This window comes from Giraffa tippelskirchi, chromosome 11 (assembly GCF_054371585.1).
Source record: "Giraffa tippelskirchi isolate mGirTip1 chromosome 11, T2T-mGirTip1v1.2.pri, whole genome shotgun sequence".
NCBI lineage: Eukaryota > Metazoa > Chordata > Mammalia > Artiodactyla > Giraffidae > Giraffa > Giraffa tippelskirchi.
In genome coordinates, this window is record NC_137285.1 from 79851505 (window position 1) to 79876280 (window position 24776).

The following is a 24776-nucleotide window of genomic DNA, read 5'->3' on the forward strand; positions in this document are numbered from 1 at the left end:
AGATAAGATAAGTTGAATATATCTTTCTTAAGCATCTTAGCTAATGCTAGAGAAAAGGAATGTTAAAAAATTATATGTTAGGTATAAAATGTTTATAGTCAATTTCTGTGGTGGAATTGTATTGCTCCAATATATAAAGCACTTTTTGGATGTTGAGAACATTGGTGATGCTTATGATGTTTAGTCGTATCACAAGATCAGCAATTATATTCTGAAATCCAAAAGTCTATCACCAGCAGCTATCTGAACAACCTCCCTGGTCCCTCAATTGAAGTTCTTAGGTATCTCTCTCTCTTCAACCTAACAGTCATCTTAATAATATTATCTTCCATCAGCTCTTTTCTTTGAATATTTATTTCAGGAACATTTAGCCTTCTATAATATGCCTATCCATTAGCAGTAATTTTCTTGTTCTTTCTCTAATGGTTTCAGAAATGACTACATGAAAATGAATAACTCTCTTACTTACATTGTGCGCTTTCCTGGAGTGTATTATGGGTTCTGGGAATCTTTTTGTTAAGCCTTTAAAAAATTGCTTTTATTTTGGATAAGGACTATAAATAGTGGGTAAATTAGTTCATTTCAGCTTTGGTACACCATTAATTATCAATCATATGACACAAGAATTTATCTCAGCATGAATAACCAAGAAAATATTACTTGTAAGTGCAGATGACCCTTATCAACACAGGTTTGAACTGCTCAGGTCCAATTTTACATGGATTCTTTTCACAGTAAATACCACAATACTACACAATCTGTGTTGGTTGAATCCTCAGATGTGGAACTGCAGCAATGGAGGAACCACATATATGGAGGGCCCATTATAATTTTGACACAGATTTTTGACTGTGTGGAGAGTCAGATCCCCTAAACCCCACTTTGTTCAAGGGTTAGCCATACTCACAATTTTTTAAAAATGTAGGCTATCCAGCTATATTTCACCTATAAGATTTTAATTGACATTTTAAAATTAAAATTAAAATTAAAATTTGATTTTAATTGACATTTTAAAAATGTCAAATGCCAACTAAGAAAACAGTTCAAGTGTGGCTCACCTTTCTAGGTCCTGTGCTCTTTAGCTCGAACACATCCATTGTGTAATTGACCCTACGTCCATAGTGGTCAAACTGAACATTTCCTGTTAGTCCTTGAATTTGAACCTATGAATGAAAAAGAATATCTACACATGTAACCATTTGCCATTTTACTTACAGAAATCTTTACTTCATCTGCTAGGCTTATGACTACACATGGGTGTGGAACTATAATCTATAAGCAACTTACTAAAAAAGCCATGGGGTATTTGAGCTACTGGGATAGAATTGGATAGAGGAATATCAAAGAAATATATAAGCAATTCTGTTATGTACTTGAAAGATAAATATGTTTTTTTATTATGAAGTTTCCATTGTACTTCTTCAATTTTGAAATATTATTTATAAGAATAGAAATATGGTTTGCTTTATAGTTACTTTTCAGTTTTATCTACACATCCACATAATAGGTTAAATAACCCTGATAACCACAGCAGATCATATTTCTCCTTGCTAATGTTAAAATTAAGATATTCAGAAAAATAAACATATTTTTGAAAATATTCAAGTCTACTTCATTACAAATCCTTTTAATTCATTTAAACTTATGTTCTGAACTGATGGCATTTCAGAACATTTAAAATGTATTACTAAAAATACACACATATTACAGTAATCATTTGAAAAACAGTGTTCGTATAATTATAAAGACTAAAATAAATACTTAATCCAAGGTTACAAAGCAATTTGAAGGTCTATTGAGGCAGTCAGTAGATTAGTAGACTAAGAGTGTATGCCAAATATTTGAGGTTCTTCCTCATTCTGGGTCCAAGGTGGAGTTGTTCTTGGACCCTTTTTGGTTAGTTAGGTCTATGTGACTCTTTCTGACAAGAGTTGTAAACAGATGTAATGAGTGCTAAAGCATTTAATTGCCAATTAGAAACCTCCCTACAACTCTCTTCCTTTTGTAGCATTCAAGATGGTAGCTGTTATGTCAGCTTGAGTCCCTGAGTGATTATAAAAAGCAGAGTGCCCCTACTAATCTGGTGTGTGTCTGTGAATGTGAAATCCTCTTTTGTTGTTTTAAGCCACTGAAGTTTAGGGTTGTTTATTACTGTGACATAACCTAGCTTATCCTGGCTGAGCGTCTACATAACATATAAACACCAGTATTCTATCTAGCGGCTTCCTAGGTGGCTCAGTGGTAAAGAAGCTGTTTGCTAAACAGGAGATGTGGGTTTGATTCCTTTGTTGGGAAGATCCCCTGGGGGGAGAAATGACAAACCACTCCAGTATTCTTGCCTGGGAAATTCCATGGACAGAGGATCCTGGCAGACTACAGTCCATGGGTTTGCAAAGAGCTGGGCATGACTTAGTGACTAAACCACTACCTCCACCATTCTGTCCAGTATCCTATGTAGAAATGTCTCAGAAATGATAATGGCTCAATATATTAAACTGGAAATTGTAATATATAGGCATTTGCCAATAGATTATTTTGTTTTCCTGAATACTCCATTTAAAAAGGACAATGAAATAAATTGAAGGCTTCCCAGGTTGTTCTAGTGCTAAAGAACTTGCTTGCCAATGCAGGAGACATAAGAGATACAGGTTTGACCCCTAGGTCAGGAAGATACCCTGGAGGAGGGCATGGAAACCACTTCAGTATTCTTGCCTGGAGAATCCTATGGACGCTGGAGCCTGGCAGGCTGCAGTCCATAGGGTTGCAAAGGGTCGGACACAACAGAAGTGACTTAGCACACATGCATGTGTGAAACAAGCTGAACATAAATAAAATTGTGAGTTACCTGTTTGAGTGTCCTCTCCATGTCAATCCCTTGGCCCCATGGAGCAGCTGGATTTGCCAGACAATCTCCAGCATTTCCTCTCCTGGAAATATCAATTTTCTGTCTTCTGAGACTTCGGAATGTTTCAGCCATCACAAGGACTCCATCATATGTCAGAGCAGATGTATACTAACAAAATGAAAGTAAATATAATGGTAAAATGTTAAATCCTTATCAATCTTTAGGAATTGTTTGGGGACTATGTGGGTTTATGACATAAAGTACCATGCTGTCTGAAGGGCAGATAAATTACTGCCCTTAATTTAACTTCCCCTTAAATTAAATTCCTTTAATTTAACTTTAATTAATTTCCTCTAGCTGCAGAAATTTATACTATTGCTTTGTTATAAAGACTATATATCAGTCCTTACCACTATGATTTTAAAAGGCAGAAAACACACTCTGTAAAATAGAAATTCTAATGCCCAGCTTTCCATCAGTTGGGAGAAGCAAGCCCTCTTTCTGTTGTGTCCAAGTAGAAACAGCTAATGTATTTTTTTAAAAAAGGCTAAATGCAGTATTTCCACAATATACTTGTAGTCTCTTGCTGTGGGTGAGCCTCAGAAGGGCTAGGATATCTCACTCTTTCCTTTTCTCCATGTCCATCAGCTGTTCCTTAGATTTCATATATGTTTCTTGACTTAAAGTGTATATCCCTGTCTAGTTTTTCAGAAGAATGAATGGGAATGTTTATTGTTACTTTAAATATAAGGTATCAGAAGTAACATCTACTTATTTACCAAATGTATATACACATTGCTAAATAAACATGAGTACTATTATGCCCATGCCTGCAGAGTGTGCTCAGGAAGGTTAAATCATTTCTCTAAGTTTCTATTGTAACTTAGGATCAAAGTGGAGAAATGAAATATAGATCATCCGTTTTCTGATGATCATCCTATGCTTCTCTTTGGGAAAAGAGACATAATCTCAGGAAAAGATTACTAAGTTTAAGAGAGAAAATGAAGAAAAACTGAGAAGAAAATATGGTTTGTTTAATCTGAAAATCAAGAGAACAGGGAATACTTCTAAAATCTGTTTAAAGAATTCTTAATCATATGAAAAATATGGTACAATTTTCTTGAAGTGTGGCAGAGCATCAACTGCTGATCATGATGAAAAACTACATTTTCTCTTTCAAGAATTTCATATATGCGCAATTCTATATGATTAATGCATTCTAAGCTTATACTAAGGGTAGTTTTGTGACATGGAACATGGAAGATGATCTTGATTTGCTGCTTATAAATTAAGAAAAAATCATTATAAATTTAAATTGTAGAAAGTAAACTTAGGCAATATGACCATTAAGTATAGCAGTCAATTTTCCAGGGAAGGACTGAAATACGGATAAGATGAATACAAATTCCAACAAAGAACTTTTCAATGGTAAAGAATCTAAATAAAGCTTCATCAGAAAGATTTATATGCAACATATAAATTATAAGTCTTGCTATATATTCTTCAAGGACATGAAAAAATGGATTTAAACAGAAGCATACACACTCATGATTGGAGTGGTATGAATGATGAAAATTGAGATACTTAACCAAAAATGGATATACCTCCTCCCCTGCCTGGACCAACATACTTTTGAGTAGAGAAAGCCATCAAATCATCTTTTTGGATGGCAAGAAAATAAAAACAAGCATTGAAGCAGAAAGAAAAAAAAAAAAAGCAATGCTAGCATTTTAGGATCAAGAGAGAAAAAAGGAAAACTATTGTTGCTTTTTTATATGGGAGAAAAAAGCTAAGAAGATATGACACCAAAAAAGCAAAAGCACTTGCTGGGTTTAAAAAGTTCATTCACTTTTTTGAAACAAGTGAACTACAGAAGAGAATAGATATCGTACAGACTGGAGCAGAGCAAAGCGGATATTCAGCCAGTGGCAAAGCCTTTTGACAGATCATAGAGCTGATAAATGGAAAGAAGCAGTAGTTAAAATTGGTTTTACTTTTTAAAAGGATTTCAGTATTTTCTATGTGTCCTCTTGTGCTAACGTCCAAGAAATCATATTTATGGGCACATATGCCCATAAATTTCTAGATGGCATCTAGAAATTCTTATTAAACATATTCTTCATTTTGGAGGTAAGGTGGCACTTCCCTGGTAGCTCAGATGGTAAAGAATCCACCTAAAATGAGGGAGATCTGGGTTTGATCCCTGGGTTGGGAAGATCCCCTGGAGAAGGAAATGGCAACCCACTCCAGTATTCTTGCCTGGAGAACTCCATGGACTGAGGAGTCTGGTGGGTCCACGGGGTCGCAAAGAGTTGGACACGACTGAGCAACTAACACTAACTGAAACTAAGTGCTGACTTAGAGCTATTTATTACTTTAAGCAGTGATTAGAATGATGGGATGAATTCTGTTTATCAAAGATTGTATATAAAAAGGTATAGTTTGGCAGAATCATAGTGCAGTAACAAGAGTCTAGGTTTTGAGAAGAAAGAACTACATGAATTCTAATTCTATTCACAGTTTTAAGGAAATGTGTAGGAAGTTTTCTAGTTACAAAGCACAAAACAGAACAAAATAAAATAAAATAATGACTATTTTCTGTGTAGTTGTGAGGATAAAATTTCATATTATATCTGAGAGTTCTTTGAAAAGTGTGCTAGACACTGGCTAGGAACTGTGATGACTACATATGTGTGAAGTCACTTCAGTCCTGTGTTACTCTTTGCAACCCCACAGACTGTAGCCCACCTGGCTCCTCTGACCGTGGGATTCTCTAAGCAAGAATGCTGGAGTGGGTTGCCATTTCCTCCTACAGGGAACGTTTCTGACCCAAGGATCAAGCTCGTGTGTCTAATGTCTCCTGCACTGGCAGGAAGGTTCTTTACCACTAGCACCTGGGAAGCCTATACAGATTGCCCAAAGGTGTAATGGTAAAGTGCTGTCTAGTGTTCCTGAGTGCAGGAAGTCTGTGATGTGCTTTATAGAAAAAATATATGTTTAATAAGCTTTGTTCAGGCTTGACTTATAGTACTATTGGCTGTGAATTCAATTAATATTAATTGATCGACAATATCTTAAATAAGATATGTTTAAACCAAAACACACATATAACAAAGTGTTATGTGTTGATTGGTTGACAAAACTGTTGTGACCTAACTTTGTAATTTTCCCTAGGAGTAAGGGTTCAATATTCACGCATTCAGTGTTCATGGCAGCTTTATAGAATGTAGCTACCATAAATAATGAGAACTGATGGCCACTGGATGCCTAGCATACTAAGAGAGCTGTGAAAGATAAAACAAAGTGCCCAAAGCTATGACATAGATAAATCTGGTTGGTGATGATCAAATAGTAAACCTTGTGATAGGCTAAAGGCAAGAGAGGGAAGGAGTCACCACACCAGCGTATCTGGACAGAAGGACCACAGTGGACACATATATTACATGTTACCACTGAAATTAAAAAAAAACAGTTACAAGGAACTACAAAACACTGCCAAGAAGTTTGAAGCCCATTCTAGATACTAAAACTCTAAGGATAACAAGGACTTGAAGAGATGGTTTATAGAAGAAATGCTGAGATTAAAAAAACAGCTGAAAAATACGTGAGGAAGAAAGAGAAGACAGAGAAGGGCAAGAGGGTCTCTACATACACTGATGAAGAATGAGAGGAACATGCTGTAAAGCAAATTGTTCAGATGATTTTGGAAGGAAGATGATGCTCGTTTTTCCTTGTGTGTTAATATTTAAAATAATTGAGCTTTTGGGATAATTTTCCTCTGAGCCAACTTGAAGGAAAAGCAGACTAAAAGACTTAAGTTGCTTTTTATCCTGAAAGTGGTGTGCATCTTGAAGATATTTTTGCTTTTTAATATGCTTTCATACGTATTACCTAAGCTTGCAAAGAGGTGTAATATACTGGACAATGAACTTGTGTAAGGCTCAAGGAGTTTACAACTTGATCCTGGGCGAACATTCCACAAATCTGGTCCTTGACTCAAGGACAATCAATTAACATACCATTTAATATCTTGCATTTAGAAATTTGTAAAATCTGAGTGTGGACTACAGTGCTTGACACATAGTGGATACTCTATAAATGCTTTGTTTTGAAAGTAGTGAAACCGGTATGACTAGCCAAACTGCTATACTACACAGAGGAAATTGACAAAGCTGGAAGAACTTAGATTCTCTACCTTAGATTATAGTTCTAGGCTTGAATTTCCAAATTATGTCTGAAAACTTTTTACTTGTATATACTGTCAATGAGAGATTAGTAAAAGTTGTTTAAATGATGATGTCTTATTATCAGTTCAGTTCAGTTCAGTCGCTCAGTTGTGTCCGACTCTTTGTGATCCCATGGACTGCAGCTCGGCAGGCCTCCCTGTCCATCACCAACTCCCAGAGTTTACTCAAACTCATGCCCAATGAGATGGATGGCATCACCAACTCAATGTCTTATTATGGAGAAGCTCAAAACCACTAATTTAGAGTTTAAGAAACATTATGCCATTATCTACATGATATCTAAGGGATTTATCTTTTCAGGAGAGAAAAAATGTGCTTATGATCAGAAATTTACCAACTTCCTTTGCAAATATCAATAATATACTTCTGCAATGTCTGTCAGATAAAATTAATCTGACATTTTACTGTTAATTTGAGAGAGAAATTTTGCAGAAGTTATATATTTTACATTTTTTACCACTTTCCTTACTCATTGTAAATCATTTTGCAGATATAGTTGTTTTCTGAGTGGAATAGTTACTAGTGGTTATTCACATTTGAAATATTTAGTTAACAAAAAATTTTAAAGTATATAATTTATTCAGGGATGTTCATATATGAATTAATAATAATAATAAACTACTTGAGCAAATGGCTAACACCTCTTCCATAAAATATAAAAGTTTAGAAAATATTGATTTATGTGACAAATAGTGACAAAATATTTCTGCCCCATGCCACACTGTGCCTGACAAAATATTCCTAGAAGAACTGCATAATGAACTTTCTACCTTAAATTTTAAAAAGTACTAAAAATGCATAAGATAAAAACAAACAAATACCTTTGGAGGTGTCTCAGATCCTGGATATTCTCTCTGATCTAGTTTCTTCCAGCGATCCATTAATTTGGTTACCATAGGTGTATTAAAATCTACCAACTGGAATCCTGTAACATTGGCTCCACCATGTATAAATCTCTCAAGAGAAATATCCTTGAATCCCTATAAAAATCAATATGACAGTTTGGTAAACTTAATTATTGGAGTTAATAGCTAACATTTTGGCTCCTTAATGTCAACATGAATTGATAACCAATATGATTTATAATAAAATGATGGCTATAAACAACTGGAAGATTATGTCAATGTTGACATAATAACAATTATGTCAATTTAACTGTTAAACTCTGTCATTCAAAATCTAATACATGACACCATATCAACAACAATAAAGACAAAAATCACATGATCATCTCAACAGATACATAAAAAACATTTGACAAAATTTACCATCCACTCATGGTAAATATTCCCATCAAAGTGGATATAGTGGATACATATATCAACATAATAAAAGCTATTTATGACAAACACACAGCCAACATAATATTCAATGGTGAAAAGCTGAAAGCCTTCTTGCTAAAATTTGGAATAAGACAAGGATGCCCACTGTCACCTCTTCTATTCAACATACTACTGAAAGTCCTAGCCACAGTAATCAGACAAGAAAAAGAAACAAAGTTTTATTCAAATTGGTAAGGAAAAGGTAAAGTTGTCATTATCTCAGATGGCATGACATATATAGAACACTCTAAAGATTCCACAGAAAAACTACTAGAACTGATAAAAGAATTTAGCATAGTAATATTTACACTAATAATACATATCAGAAAGAGAATGTAAAAAAACTATTAAATACATCAAAAAAACTTAAAATACCTAGGCGTAAACTTCACAGAGGTGAAAGGCTTAAATGCTAAGATCTATAAAACAATGATAAAGGAACCTGAAGATGATTCAAAGAAATAGAAAAATAGCACATGCTCTTGGATTGGAAGCGTTAATATTATTAAAATGGCCAACTACCTAAAGTAATATACAGATTTAATGAGATCCTTATCAAATAACCCATGACATTTTTCACAGAACTAGAATGAATAATCCTAAAATGTATATGGAACCACAAAAGACCCGGAATTAAAAAGCAATCTTGAAGAAAAAGAACAATGGTGGAGGCCTAACCGTCTCATACTTCAGACAGTAATATAAAGCTACAGTAATCAAAACAGCATGATCTTGGCACAAAAACAGATATATGGGTCAATGGAACAGAACAGAGAGCTCAGAAAAAAGCGAACACACCTATAGTCAGTTAATCTTCAATGAGGGAGGCAAGATTATATAATGGAGAAAAAGAAGTCAGTCTCTTAAGCAAGTGTCTTGGGAAAGCTGGACAGCTGCATATAAATCAATGATGTAAGAACACTCTCTCACACCATACATAAAAATAAACTCAGAATGGCTTAAAGATTTAAATACAAGACCTGATCCCATAAAACTCCCAAAAGAGAACATAGGCAAAACCATCTCTGACATAAATTGAGCAATATTCCCTTGGTCAGTCTCCCAAAGCCAAATAAATAAAAGCAAAAATAAACAAATTGAAACAAATCAAAATTAAAAGCTTTTGAGCAGTACAGGAAATCATAAACAAAATGAAAAGGCAACCTACAGGGTAGAAGAAAGAAAATATTTGCAAATGATGTGACTGACAAGGACTTAATTTCCAAAATATACAAACTGCTTATATAGCTTAATATCAAAAAGACAAGCAACCCAATCAAAAAAATGGATAGAAGACTTATATTGACATTTTTCCAAAGAAGACATTCAGATGGTCAAAAATCCCATGAAAAATGCTCAGCATTGCTAATCATTAGAGAAATGCAAATAAAAATCACAATGAGGGATCACCTCATACAAGTCAAAATAGACAGCTTCAGAAAGTCTACAAATAAATGTTGGTAAGGGTGTGGAGGAAAGGGGGCCCTCTGACATTGTTTGATGGGAATGTAAATTGGTATAACCACTATTGAGAACAGTATGGAGGTTCCTTAAAAAACTAAAAATAGAATTGCCATATGATTTAGCAGTTCTACTCTTGAGCATATATCTGGAGAAAATTCTAATTTGAAAAGACATCTGCATACCAGTGTTCATAGCAGCACTATTTACAATAGCCAAGACATGGAAACAACCTAAATGTTCATCAACAAATGAGTGAATAAAGAAGATATGGCATATATACATTATGGAATATTGCTCAATCACAATAGAATGAATGCATGCAGGAACATGGATGTGCCTAGAGATTATCATACTAAATGAATTAAGTCAGACAGAGAAGGACAAATATCATATGATATCACTTGTATGTGGAATTAGAATAAAATAATACAAATTAATTCATTTACAAAACAAACTTAACAGACATAGGAAGCAAATTTATGTTTACTAAAGGAGGAGAGGTGGGAAGGATAAATTAAGAATTTGGGATTAACAGACATATACTACTACATACAAAACAGATAAACAATATGCTAACATATATAATAGGGAGCTACATTCAATATTTTTTAACAATCTATAATGGAAAATAATCTGAAAAAGAATATATATATAAACACATATACACACACACACACACGAGTATGTGTATAACTGAATCACTTTTCTCTAAATCTGAGACTAACACATTACAAGCCAAGTGTATTTCAATTAAAAAATATAACACATGAGAAAAGGATATAAATGTTTCTAGTTCAGTTCAACTCAATTTAACAAGTATCAATATTTCTGAAATGCCTCTGAGTGCCTTTTATGAAGCATGGAGGAGGATACAGGAAATGAATGAAAAGCATCAAACAAAAGACACCTAAGCAGATACATGTCTTATATGAAAATGTGTCTTATATTAATATTAAGGTTTAATGGTACTCTGAGTCTGTGATGTGCAACACTTTTCATGGAGGTTCAGCTTAATTACAAAGTGGTTTGAAAGAAGATAGAGATAGTGTTTTGAGACAGAGAGGGTGAAAACTTTGATTATATCAGTCACTACAATCCTCATAGCTCTGAGAAATGTCAGTGGATGAGAAGAGAGCAAATAGGCCATTCACGTGTGGTAGGGAAAAATACAAGTCCCAGCAGGTGGAGTGAGGAAGGTGGACGGGAAGGTGTCATCTCATTTGGTTCAGAGGTTGTTAACTAAGTTAAAAAAATTCTGGAAAAAAGTTATTTATTTTCTAGCTATATCTTTCTATCATCTATCTGTTTATCTCTCAATTCTCTATCTTCTACATATGTATTCCATATCTGGCTCTATTTTTCCATTAGAAATTTGAAGTTACTTAAAAAGTACATGCCCAATTTTGTAAAGAAACAATTATAGGAAAAAGACAAAAAGTATATTACAGAAGTGAATTATTATAACCAAAGGTATTAACTCAGACAAAAGTAAACCACACACACCCAGAGTTTGAAGCATCTGCACTTGCTTTTCTGTCTGTCCCCTTTAGGTATTTAGGAAACCTTTTTTTAAATGTGAATTTGATTCAGTAGTCTTGAGAAAAATTTTACCTTTTCCCTTTGTTTGGTCAACATAAATTATGCAGCAGTGACCCTATGGTTATAGTAGGAATCAAGAAGAAGAGGAAGACCTAGTGTTACCTATCTTGTTGCATGTGTCTCAGCCATGATTTTGGAAACTTCCCTGTTTTTTATTTTAATAACAAAGAGAAATTTCTTACTAGCCAATATATACATGTTGCTGTCCGCCTACTGGCAGCTAAGGGACGTTGAAAGACTCAGGAGTGTATATTCACAGTTAATATTAATGCTTGGCTGATTATGTATCAGGCATTGTGGTAAGCACATTCTACTGATTATCAATCTAGTTTAATTCTCACAACAAGCTTATGAGATAGATCCTATCTTACAAATAAGGAAACCAAGTGTCAGTGGGTTAAAGCAAAACTATTCAAGATCTCTCAGCAAATACATATTAGAACCAAAAGATTCTCAACTTTGCCTTTTTAAATTATGTTCTTGTGTGCTGCTGCTGCTGCTAAGTCGCTTCAGCCCTGTTCGACTCTGTGCGACCCCATAGACGGAAGCCCACCAGTCTCCCCCGTCCCTGGGATTTTCCAGGCAAGAACACTGGAGTGGATTGCCATTTCCTTCTCCAACGCATGAAAGTGAAAAGGGAAAGTGAAGTCGCTCAGTCCTGTCTGACTCTTAGTCGTGTCTGACTCTTAGCAACCCCATGGACCGCAGCCTACCAGGCTCCTCCGTCCATGGGATTTTCCAGGCAATAGTACTGGAGTGGGTTGCCATTGCCTTCTCCGATGCTTTTGTGTATTTTTACACAAATATGTGTTTTCTCTTGAAGAAATAGAGCTTCCCTTGTGGCTCAGCTGGTAAAGAATCCGCCTCCAATGTGCGGGACCTGGGTTCGATCCCTGGGTTGGGAAGATTCCTTAGAGAAGGGAATGGCTACCCACTCCAGTATTCTGGCCTGGAGAATTCCATGGACTATACCGTCCATGGGGTTGCAAAGAGATGGACACGACTGAGCGACTTTCACTTTTCATGTGTTTTCAATTTTGGTATTTATAATAATATTCCTAGGAGAGGCAGGGAGATACTGTAGAAAGCAATCCAGGGTCTGAATCCCATTTCTGCAACTTTCTAGCCTTAGGTTTCCCACATACAAAATAAGAATGATAATGCTAACTCAATTAGCACATCTGGTTTGAATTTAGTAAATAATGTCTATTGTTAATTAATTCATTCAATAAATATTTATTTCATGTTTATTATATGCCAGCTGATTTGACAGTTCATCAGTAATATTCTCGTTTTACTGGGAAGAAAATTAGACACCAGAAATCAAATACATGATTTTGAAACTGGAAAAACACTATCTCTAGCTAGTTAAATGTCAGTTGAACATTTGTTCATAAAAATGAGAAGATAGGGCAGACCCAGAGATAGGCAAATAATTTCAATTTTCCAAAAGCTACAGTGATTCAACTATTGCATTAGTTGCTAACTGACAACATTATTATTTTATTTTAGCAGTGGCTGAAATAGAATGCCTGTCAAGTTTTTTTTTTTTTTTGATAGAGTTTTCCCACAGGTACAATACATACAGGCAAAGCTGTAGCCTTCAGAAAAATCATCTGATGTAAAGCCTAACTGATAAATAATAGTTCACATTTCTCTGGTTCCATTCTGTTGTTATGCTGAAGGTAAAGGAAAAAATATTACTACATCTAATTATAAGCTTCTTTTAGTTATAATCTAAAGAGTGTTAGGTGACTCAGTTAATTTTAGCTACGTCTATTTGAGTATAGGTAATATTTTTTCTTTCATATATTTTACACTAATTTCATATAGAAAATCGATAGGCTGTAGACTGGAAAGCAGGTTTCGTGAAAGGTTACTTTGATGACTAAGTTCTTAATCACAGGATATTGTGGGACTGTGGAACAAACAGTTTCCAGAACAAACTGTGGAAAATTCTTCAACAGATGGGAATAGCAGACCACCTTACCTGCCTCTTGAGAAATCTGTATGCAGGTCAAGAAGCAACAGTTCGAACTGGACATGGAACAACAGAATGGTTCCAAATTGGGAAAGGAGTACATCAAGGCTGTATATTGTCACCCTGCTTATTTAACTTCTATGCAGAGTATATCATGTGAAATGCCGGGCTGGATGAAGTACAAGCTGGAATCTAGATTGCTGGGAGAAATATCAGTAACTTCAGATACACAGATGACACCACCCTTACGGCAGAAAGCGAAGAAGAACTAAAGAGCCTCTTGATGAATGTGAAAGAGGAGAGTGAAAAGTTGGCTTTAAACTCAACATTCAAAAAACAAAGATCATGGCATCCGATCCATCACTTCAAGGCAAATAGATGGGGAAACAATGGAAACAGTGAGAGAATTTATTTCGGGGGGCTCCAAAATCACTGCAGATGGTGACTTCAGCCAGTCATGAAATTAAAAGATGCTTTCTCCTTGGAAGAAAAGCTATGACCAAACTAAACAGCATGTTAAAAAGCAGAGACATTACTTTACCAACAAAGGTCCATCTAGTCAAAGCTATGACTTTTCCAGTAGTCATGTACAGATGTGATAGTTGGACTATAAAGAAAGCTGAACTCTGAAGAATTGATGTTTTTGAACTGTGGTGTTGGAGAAGTCTCTTGAGAATTCCTTCAACTGCAAGGAAACCCAACCAGTCCATCCTAAAGGAAATCAATTCTGAATATTCTTTGGAAAGACTGATGCTGAAGCTGAAGCTCCAATACTTTGGCCACCTGATATGAAGAACTGACTTATTTGAAAAGACCCTGATGCTGGGAAAGATTGGAGGTGGGAGGAGAAGGGGACGACAGAGGATGAGATGGCTTGATGGCATCACCAACTCGATGGACATGAGTTTGAGCAAGCTCTGGGTATTGGTGATGGACAGGGAAGCTTGGCGTGCTGCAGTCCATGGGGTCAGAAAGAGTAGGACGTGACTGAGCTACTGAACCAAACTGAACTGACTGTTTCCACAGTTTGAAAGTGTGGAAAACTTTGTAATAAAATCATCTCTAGAGTCCTAGAGCAGTGAAGAGAGAGGTGGTCGGTGGTTAAATAACTAAGTAAATAATGCCCCAGAGGGCAGAGGGGAGACCAATGAGAGAGTTTCTGCTTATTGGAATGGGCTACTCAACATCTGCATTTCACAATAGTTAATGACATTTTATGAAAATATTAATTTCCAAATTGGCTTTCCTTTAAATTTTATTTTAGAGTTGATACATCCTCTGGGAAGAAGAGGGAAAGACAAATTAATAAATTCGAGAACTTCAGATGTCCTGATGATTACTGATGTAAATCTATAGGTTCATCAAATCATATGTGTTTAATAAATACTTATTTTATATTTTTCTAATTAAGATAGAATTTCTGCTGTTTTGCATTTCAAGTTCACAGGTTGGCTAAATCATACTGAGACAGCTTAGGTGCAGTTAAAAGAAATAGTGTCAAATAGAATGGGAGAAATTCCCTTTTAACACCTTTAAAATGTTAGGTTAAAAATTGACTTGGGGGGGGGGTGGTCCCAAGATCGTGGAGTAATAGGACGGGGAGACCACTTTCCCCCACAAATTCATCAAAAGATCATTTGAATGCTGAGCAACTTCCACAAAACAACTTCTGAACGCTGGTGGAGGACACCAAGCACACAGAAAGGCAGCCTATTCTCTTCAAAAGGAGGCAGGACAAAATATAAAAGACAAAAAGTGTGACAAAAGAGTTGGGGATGGAGACCCATCCTGGGGAGGGAGTCATGAAGGAGGAGAAGTTTCCAAACAGCAGGAAACCCTCTCACCAGCAGGTCTGTGGGGAGTTTTGGAATCTCAGAGGCCAACATAACTGGGAGGAAAAAGAAAAAACCCCACAGAATAGGTGCCTAACCACAACTCCCAGTGGAGAAGTGGCCCAGAGGCTCGCATCAGCCACCGGGGGCTGGACAGGAAGGCGCGGGCTGCATGCTTAGGGTAAGGACCGGGCCTGAATGCCCTGAGGACAATCTGAGGGAGCTAACGTGAGACAGCAGCCCAAACTGTGGGATAGCCAGAGAGAGAGAGAGAGAGAAAAGAACTTTCCTGCAAAAGGCTCTAACTTAATGCGCAGGCTGGCCCGCTCACAGGGAAAAGGATTGAGCGATCACAGAAGGAGAGCTAGCCAGCTGCGTATAGGCCCTGCCCTGCCGGAGGCAGAGAGGCAGGCGGGGGACAACCAGGGCCTGAAGGCGAGGGGCTGCCCCAATCTCGGCCCAGAGACAGCATCCTCCACCAAACTGTGAGCAGGCTCTCGGTTGCTAGCCACGTCTTCCTGGGATCCTGGATGGTTGACATCTGCAAGGAGGGTCACAGCCTGAGATCAGCTTCACAGAGGAGACACACGGCACACCCGAGACCAGAGAGGTGATTAAGATGCACCGCCCACCTGGGACAGTGCACTCGCCAAGCACCTGAGCTGCTCAGACCCGGGGAGGGCGCAAGACGCACGCCCAACAGAGCTTGTGCCCTTGCGGAGTATCCGAGAACCTGAACCCGAGCGGCTTAGACCTGGGAAGTGCATGAAACCCAGGGCCCGCTTTGGACAGTGCCCTGCAGAGCACCCTGCAGCCTGAACAGTGTAGAACCAGAAAGCACATGCCATGAGTGGGAGAAAACCCAGTGTGGCCCAGCCACTGCAAGCACTCTCCACACACGCCAGTGATATTTGTTTGCAGTGTTCCTCCCTCCCCAAAACGCAACTGAACAAGTGAGAGTAAATAAGTGACCACCCCTGCCTCCTTGTGTCAGGGTGGAAATTAGACACTGAAGAGACTTTCAAACAGAGGAAGCCAAAATAAACAAAGAAGGGTAAACCACTCTGGAGGTGACATGTGCAACAGATTAAAACCCCGTAGTTAACATTGACTAAGCATTGGAGGGGGCCTATAGACTCTGAGGAGAAGTACAAGCTGGAATAAGGAACTATCTGAAACTGAACTGACCCCACACTGCCCTCAACAGCTCCAGAGAAATTCCTAGATATATTTTACTATTATCACTTTTTAATTTTTAAAATTTTTAAGTTCTTTATTATTCCTTTAATTTTCAGTTTTATAGACTACTATTACTTTGTAAAAAAAAAAAAAAGACCCTATTTTTAAAGCAAATTTCATAGGTATATTTTTTATAATTTTTCTGATTGATTTTGTTTTGTATTTTTAACATTGTATTTTTGAGAGTCTAACCTCTACTCTAGATTTTTAATCTTTTTGTTTTTTGGTATTTGTTACCAATTTGGTACCTTTAAGAATCTAATCTTCAGTATCCATGTTTATCTCAGTTCAGTTCAGTTCAGCCACTCAGTCGTGTCTGACTCTTTGCAACCCCATGAACTGCAGCACATCAGGCCTCCCTGTCCATCACCATCAGCCAGAGTCTACCCAAACCCATGTCCATTGAGTCAGTGACGCCATCCAACCATTTCATCCTCTGTCATCCCCTTCTCCTCCTGCCCTCAATCTTTGCCAGCATCAGGGTCTTCTCAAATGAGTCAGCTCTTTGCATCAGATGGCCAAAGCATGGGAGTTTCAGCTTCAACATCAGTCCTTCCAATGAATACCCAGAACTGATTTCCTTTAGGATGGACTGGTTGGATCTCCTTGCAGTCCAAGGGACTCTTAAGAGTCTTCTCCAACACCACAGGTCAAAAGCATCAATTCTTCGGCGCTCAGCTTTCTTTATAGTCCAACTCTCACATCCATAAAGTTTTCCATACTGGAAAAACCATAGCCTTGACTAGACGGACCTTCGTTGGCAAAGTAATGTCTCTGCTTTTTAATACGCTGTCTAGGTTGGACATAACTTTCCTTCCAAGGAGTAAGAGTCTTTTAATTTCATGGCTGCAATCACCATCTGCAGTGATTTTGGAGCCCAAGAAAACAGTCAGCCACTGTTTCCACTGTTTCCCCATCTATTTGCTATAAGGTGATGGGACGGATGCCATGATCTTAGTTTTCTGAATGTTGAGCTTTAAGCCAACTTTTTCACTCTCCTCTTTCATGTTTACTTAGTGTTGTGATTACTGGCTTTATTGCTCTCTCCCCTTTTGACACTCCCTTTTCTCCCCCAGGTCACCTTTATCTCCCCCCCCCTTCTCTTCTCTGCTTAACTCTGTGAATCTCTCTGGGTGTTCCTGGCTATGGAGTACTCTTAGGGAACTTATTGCTGGCTAGGTTGGTCTCTTCCATTTTGATTCCCCCTCTTCTTCTCCCTCCTCCCTCCTCTCTTCTCCATGTAACTCTGTGAATTTCTCCGGGCACCCCAGACTGTGGAGAGTCTTTTCACCATTAACCTAATGTTTTATTATCTGTGCTGTATGGATGGAGAAGACTTGAGGCTACTGTAAGAATAAGACTGAAAGCCAGAGGCAGGAGGCTTAAATCCAAAACCTGAGAACACCAGAGAACTCCCGATTCCAGGAAACATGAATAGACAAGAGCTCATCAAAAGCCTCTGTACCTACACTGAAATCAAGCACCACACAAGAGCCAACAAGTTCCAGATCAAGATTTACCTGCTAATTCTCCAGCAAAGCAGGAAAACAGCCCTGAACATTAAAATTCAGGCTGCCCAAAGCCATGCCAAACCCATAGACACCCCAAAACTCACTACTGGACACATCATTGCACTCCAGAGAGAAGAGATCCAGCTCCACCCACCAGAACACAGACGCAAGCTCCCCTAACCAGGAAACAAGCCACTAGTCCAACCCCACCGCCAGGGAGCAGGCTCCACAATAAAAAGGAACCACAAACTTCCAGCATACAGAAAGGCCACCCCCCAAACAGCAATCTAAACAAAATGAAAAGGCAGAGAAACATTCAGCAAGTAAAGGAACATGATAAATACCCACCAAACCAAACAAAAAAGGAGGAGATAGGGAGCCTATCTGAAAAATAATTCAGAATAGTGATAGTAAAGATGCTCCAAAATCTTGAAAACAGATAGACCAGAGACAAGGATTGAGAAGATGCAAGGAATGTTTAATAAGGACCTAGAGAAATAAAAAAGAGTCAATCAATAATGAACAATGCAATAACTGAGATCAAAAGCACTCTGGAGGGAACCAACATAGAATAACTGAGGCAGAAGATAGGATAAGTGAGGTGGAAGATAGAAAGGTGGAAATAAATGAAGCAGAGAGGAAAAAAGAAAAAAGAAATAAAAGAGATGAGGACAACCTCAGAGACGTCTGGGGCAATGTTAAATGTCCCAACATTCGAATCATAGGAGCCCCAGAAGAAGAAGACAAAAAGAAAGGGCATGAGAAAATACTTGAGGAGGTAATAGTTGAAAACTTCCCTAAAATGAGGAAGGAAATAGCCACCCAAGTCCAAGAAACCCAAAGAGTCCCAAATGGATAAACCCAAGGTGAATCATCCCAAGACACATATTAATCAAATTAATGAAGATCAAACACAAAGAACAAATATTAAAAGCAGCAAGGGAAAAGCAACAAATTAAACACAAGGGATCTCCATAAGGATAACAGCTATTCTTTCACTAGAAACTGTTCAGAGTTCCCCAGAAGGGAATGGCAGGACATACTCAAAATGATGAAAGAGAAAAACCTACAACCCAATTACTGTACCCAGCAAGGATCTCATTCAAGTATGAACAGGAAAGCAAAAGCTTTACAGATAAGCAAAAGCTGAGAGAATTCAGCACCACCAAACCAGCTCTCCAACAAATGCTAAAGGATCTTCTCTAGACAGGAAACACAGAAAAGTTTATAAACTCGAACTCAAAACAACAAAGTAAATGGCAATGGGATCATACTTATCAATAATTACCTTAAATGTAAATGGGTTGAATACCCCAACCAAAAAACAAAGACTGGCTGAATGGGTACAAAACCAAACCCCTATATATGCTGTCTACAAGAGACCCACCTCAAATAAAGGGACACATACAGACTGAAAGTGAAGGGCTGGAAAAAGATATTTCACACTAAAGAGACCAAAAGAAAGCAGGAGTCGCAATACTCATATCAGATAATATAGACTTTGAAATAAAGACTGTGATAAGAGACAAAGAACGACACTACATAATGATCAAAGGATCAATCCAAGAAGACATAACAATTATAAATATATTTGCACCCAACATAGGAGCACCTCAGGCAAATGCTAAGAGGTATGAAAAGAGAAATTAATAGTAACACAATAATACTGGGAGACTTTAATACTCCACTCACACCTATGGATAGATCAACCAAACAGAAAATTAGCAAGAAAACACAAACCTTAAATAATACAATGGACCAGTTAGCCCTAATTGATATCTATAGGACATTTCAACCCAAAACAATGAACTTCGCCTTTTTTTCTCAAGTGCACATGGAACATTCTCTGGGATAAATCACAACCTGCACCATTAATCTAGTCTTGGTAAATTAAAAAAAAAATTGAAATCATTTCAAGCATCTCCTGCAATGCGGGAGGCCCCAGTTCGATTCCTGGGTTGGGAAGAGCCCCTGGAGAAGGGAAAGGCTACCCAATATAGCACTCTGGCCTGGAGAATTCCATGGACTGTATAGTCCATGGGAGTGCAAAGAGTCAGACATGACTGAACGATTTTAGATGTAAAATGTAATGCAAGCATCTTTTCTGATCACAGTGTGGTAAGATTATATGTCAACTATAGGAAGAAAACTATTAAAAATACAAACATATGGAGGCTAAACAACATGCTTCTGAATAACCAGAAAATCACAGAAGAAATTAAAAGAGAGATCAAAATATGCCACAAATGAAAATGAAAACATGACTACCCAAAATCTATGGGTTTCAGTAAAAGCAGTGGTAAGGGGAAGGTTCATAGCAATACAAACTTGCCTCAAGAAACAAGAGCAAAATCAAATAAATAACCTAACTTTACACCTAAAGCAATTAGCAAAAGAAGAAATGAAGAACCTGAGGGTTAGCAGAGGGAAAGAAATCATAAAAATTAGGGCAGAAATAAATGAAAAAGAAACCGAGGAGACTCAGGCAGAAATCAACAAACTAAAAGCTGGTTATTTGAGAAGATAAATAAAATAGACAAACCATTAGCCAGACTCATCAAGAAAAAAAAAGGGGGGGGGGAGAAGAATCAAATCAACAAAATTAGAAATGAAGAAATTAAGGAAAAAATTCCGTTCACCTTTGTGATGAATAAAATGCTTATCTACCTAAAGAAACAAAAGACCTATATATAGAAAACTATAAAACACTGATGAAAGAAATCAAAGATGATGCAAATAGATGGAGAAATACACCATGTTCATGGATCAGAAGAATCAGTATAGTGAAAATGAATATAATACCCAAAGCAATCTACAGATTCAATGCAATCCCTGTCAAGCTACCAACGGTATCTTTCAGTGAACTAGAACAAATAATTTCACAATTTATACGGAAATATAAAAAATCTTGAATAGCCAAAGCAAACTTGAGAAAGAAGAATGGAACTGGAAGAATCAACCTGCCTGACTTCAGACTATACTAACAAGTCATAAAGACACTATGGTACTGGCACAAAGACAGAAATACAGATCAATGCAACAAAATAGAAAGCCCAGAGATAAACCCACACACGTATGGACACCTTATCTTTGACAAAGGAGGCAAGAAAATACAATGGAGAAAAGACAATCTCTTTAACAAGTGGTGCTGGGAAAACTGGCCAACCACCTGTAAAAGAATGAAACTAGAACACTTTCTAACACCATACACAAAAATAAACTCAAAATGGATTAAAGATCTAAATGTAAGAAGAGAAAGTATAAAACTCCTAGAGGAAAACATAGGCAAAACACTCTCTGACATAAATCACAGTAGGATCCTCTATGACCTACCTCCCAGAGTAATGGAAATAAAAGCAAAAATAAACAAATGGGACCTAGGTAAACTTAAAAAAACTTAAAAGCTTTTGCACAACAAAGGAAACTATAAGCAAGGTGAAAAGACAGCCTTCAGAATGAGAGAAAAAAATAGCAAACAAAGCAACTGACAAAGAATTAATCTCAAAAATATACAAGCAGCTCCTGCAGCTCAATACCAGAAAAATAAATGACCCAATCGAAAAATGGGCCAAAGAACTAAACAGACATTTCTCCGAAGAAGACATGCAGATGACACATGAAAAGATGCTCAACATCACTCTATGAGTTCAGTTCAGTTCAGTTGCTCAGTAGTGTCCTACTCTTTGCTACCCCATGAACTGCAGCATGCCAGGCTTCGCTGTCCATCACCAACTCCTGGAGTTTACTCAAACTCACGTCCATTGAGTCAGTGACGCCATCCAACCATTTCATCCTCTGTCATCCCCTTCTCCTCCCACCTTCAATCTTTCCCAGCATCAGGGTCTTTTCAAATGAGTCAGCTCTTCGCATCAGGTTGCCAAAGTACTAGAGTTTCAGCTTCAGCATCAGTCTTTCCAATGAATATTCACGACTAATTTCCTTTAGGATTGACTGGTTTGATCTCCTTACAGGCCAAGGAACTCTCAAGAGTCTTCTCCAACACCACAGTACAAAGCATCAATTCTTCTGTGCTCAGCCTTCTCTATGCTCCAACTCTCACATCCATACATGACTACTGGAAAATCATAGCTTTGACTAGATAGATATTTGTTGGCAAAGTAATGTCTCTGCTTTTTAATATGATGTTAAGTTGGTCATAGTTTTTCTTCCAAGGAGCATGCATTTTTTAATTTCATGGCTGCAGTCACCATCTGCAGTGAATTTGGAACACAAGGAAATAAAGACTATCACTGTTTGCATTGTTTCCCCATCTACTTGCCATGAAGTGATGGGACTGGATGCCATGATCTTAGTATTTTGAATGTTGAGCTTTAAGACAACGTTTTCACTCTCCTCTTTCACTTTCATCCAGAGGCTCTTTGGTTCTTCGCTTTCTGCCATAAGGGTGATGTCATCTCTATATCTGAGGTTATTGATATTTCTCCTGGCAATCTTGATTCCATCTTCTGCTTCAACCAGCCCAGCATTTCACATGATGTATTCCTGTATAGAATTTAAATAAGCAGGGTGACAATATACAGCCTTGACGTACTCCCTTCCTTATTTGGAACCAGTCTGTTGTTCCATGTCCAGTTCTAACTGTTGCTTCTTGACCTGCATACAGGTTCTTCTCCAGCACAATTCGAAAGTATCAATTCTTTGGTGCTCAGACTTCTTTATGGTCAAACTCTCACATCCAGACGTGACTGCTGGAAATACAACAACATTGACTATACAGACATTTGTTGGCTGTTTTTTTATGTGCTATCTTGGTGTGTCATAGCTTTCATTCTAAACAACAAACATCTTTAAATTTCATGGCTGCAGTCACCTTCCACAGTGATTTTGGAAGCCAAGAAAAGAAAATCTGTCACTGCTTCCACTTTTTCCCCTTCTTTTTGCCATGAAGTGATAGGACTGGATGCCATCATCTTAGTTTTTTGAATGCTGAGTAGTTTCAAGTCAGCTTTTTCACTCTTCTCTTTCACCCTCATTAGAGGCTCTTCAGTTCCTCCTCATTTTCTGCCGTTAGAGTGGTACCATTTGCATACCTGCAGTTGTTGACATCCTCCCAGCAATCTTGATTCTAGCTTGTGATTCATCCAGCCTGACATTTCTCACAAGGTACTCTTCATAGAAGTTAAATAAGTAGGGTGACAACATACAGCCTTGATGTACTTCTTTCCCTATTTGGAACCATTTCATTGTTCCATGTCCAGTTCTAACTGTTGCTTCTAGATTCACATACTGTTGCTTCTCGATTTGCATACATCTTTCTCAGGAGACAGGTAAAGTGGTCTGCTATTCCTACTTCTTTAAGAATTTTCCAGTTTGTTGTGATCCACACAGTCAAATTCTTTAGCGTAGTCAGTGAAGCACAAATAGATAGTTTTTCTAGAATTCCTTTGCTTTCTCTATGATCCAATGAATCTTGGCAATTTGATCTCTGGTTCCTCTGCCTTTTCTAAACCCAGCTTGTACATCTGGAAGTTCTCAGTTCACATACTGCTGAAGCATAGCTTGAAGGATTTTGAGCATTCCCTTGCTAGCATGTGAACTGAGCACAGTTCTGTGGTAGTTTGGACATTCTTTGACATTATCCTTCTTTGGGATTGGAAAGGAAACTGACTTTTTCCAGTCCTGTGGGAGTTTTCCAAATTTGCTGACATATTGAGTGCAGCACTTTAAAGCATCATGTTTTAGGATTTTAAATAGCTCAGGTGAATTCTGTCACCTCCACCAGCTATTTTTCCTAGTAATGCTTCCTAAAGTCATTTGACTACACACTCCAGGATGTCTGATTCGAGGTGAGTGAACAAGCCATCATGGATATTTGGGTCTTTAAGATCTTTTCTGGGTATATTCTTCTATGTATTCTTGCCACCATATCTTCTGCTTCTGTTAGGTCATTACCATTTCTGTCCTTTATTGTGCCAATACTTGCATGACATTTCCTTAGATATCTCCAATTTTCTTGAAGAGAACTGTTGTCTTACTCATCATATTTTTTTCCTCTATTTATTTTGATTGCTCATTTAAGAAAGCTTCTTATGTTTCCTTGCTCTTCTCTGGAACTCTGCATTCAGTTGCGTATATCTTTCCCTTTTCTCTTTGCCTTTCACTTCTTTTCTTTCCTCAGTTATTTGTAAGGCCTCCTCGGATAACCACCTTGCCTTCTTGCACTGCTTTTTCTTAGGTATAATTTTGGTCACTGCTTCCTGTACAATGCTATGAACTTCCATCCATATTTCTTCAGGCACTTTGTCTACCAGATCTAATCCCTTGAATCTATTTTTCACCTCTACTGTATAATCCTAAGTGGTTTGATTTAGGTCATACCTGATTGGCCTATTGGTTTTCCCTACTTTCTTCAATTTAAACGTGAATTTTGCAATAAGGAGCTCATGATCTGAGCCACAGCCTCTCCAGGTCTTGTTTTTGCTGACCATATAGAGCTTGTCCATCTATGGCTCTAAAGAATATAATCAATCTGATTTCAGTGTTGACCATCTGGCGATATCCATGTGGAGAGTTGTCTCTTGTCATTATGGAAGAGAGTGCTTTCTATAATCAGTGTACTCTCTTGGCAAAACTCTTGGCCTTTGCCCTTGGCCTTTGCCTTTCTTCATTTTGTATTCTAGGGTCAAACTTGCCTGTTACTCCAGGTATCTCCTGACTTCCTACTTTTGCATTCTAATACCCTACAATGAAAAGGGCATCTTTTTTTGTTGTTAGT

General features: G+C 37.5%; 1 protein-coding gene across 10 annotated transcripts in view; it reads right to left on the minus strand.

Moving 5' to 3' along the window:
- The window catches only part of GRIA4 (glutamate ionotropic receptor AMPA type subunit 4), a 622527-nt gene that overhangs the window by 77839 nt on the left and 519912 nt on the right, over positions 1-24776 (minus strand). For all 10 annotated transcript variants that reach the window (XM_081543907.1, XM_081543903.1, XM_081543906.1 and 7 more), the window contains exons 6-8: positions 7914-8072; positions 2846-3013; positions 1059-1163 (exon numbers count right to left, since the gene is read on the minus strand). In XM_081543907.1, coding sequence (XP_081400033.1) covers positions 1059-1163; positions 2846-3013; positions 7914-8072 — 432 coding nt within the window. The remainder of the gene's footprint in view (positions 1-1058; positions 1164-2845; positions 3014-7913; positions 8073-24776) is intronic.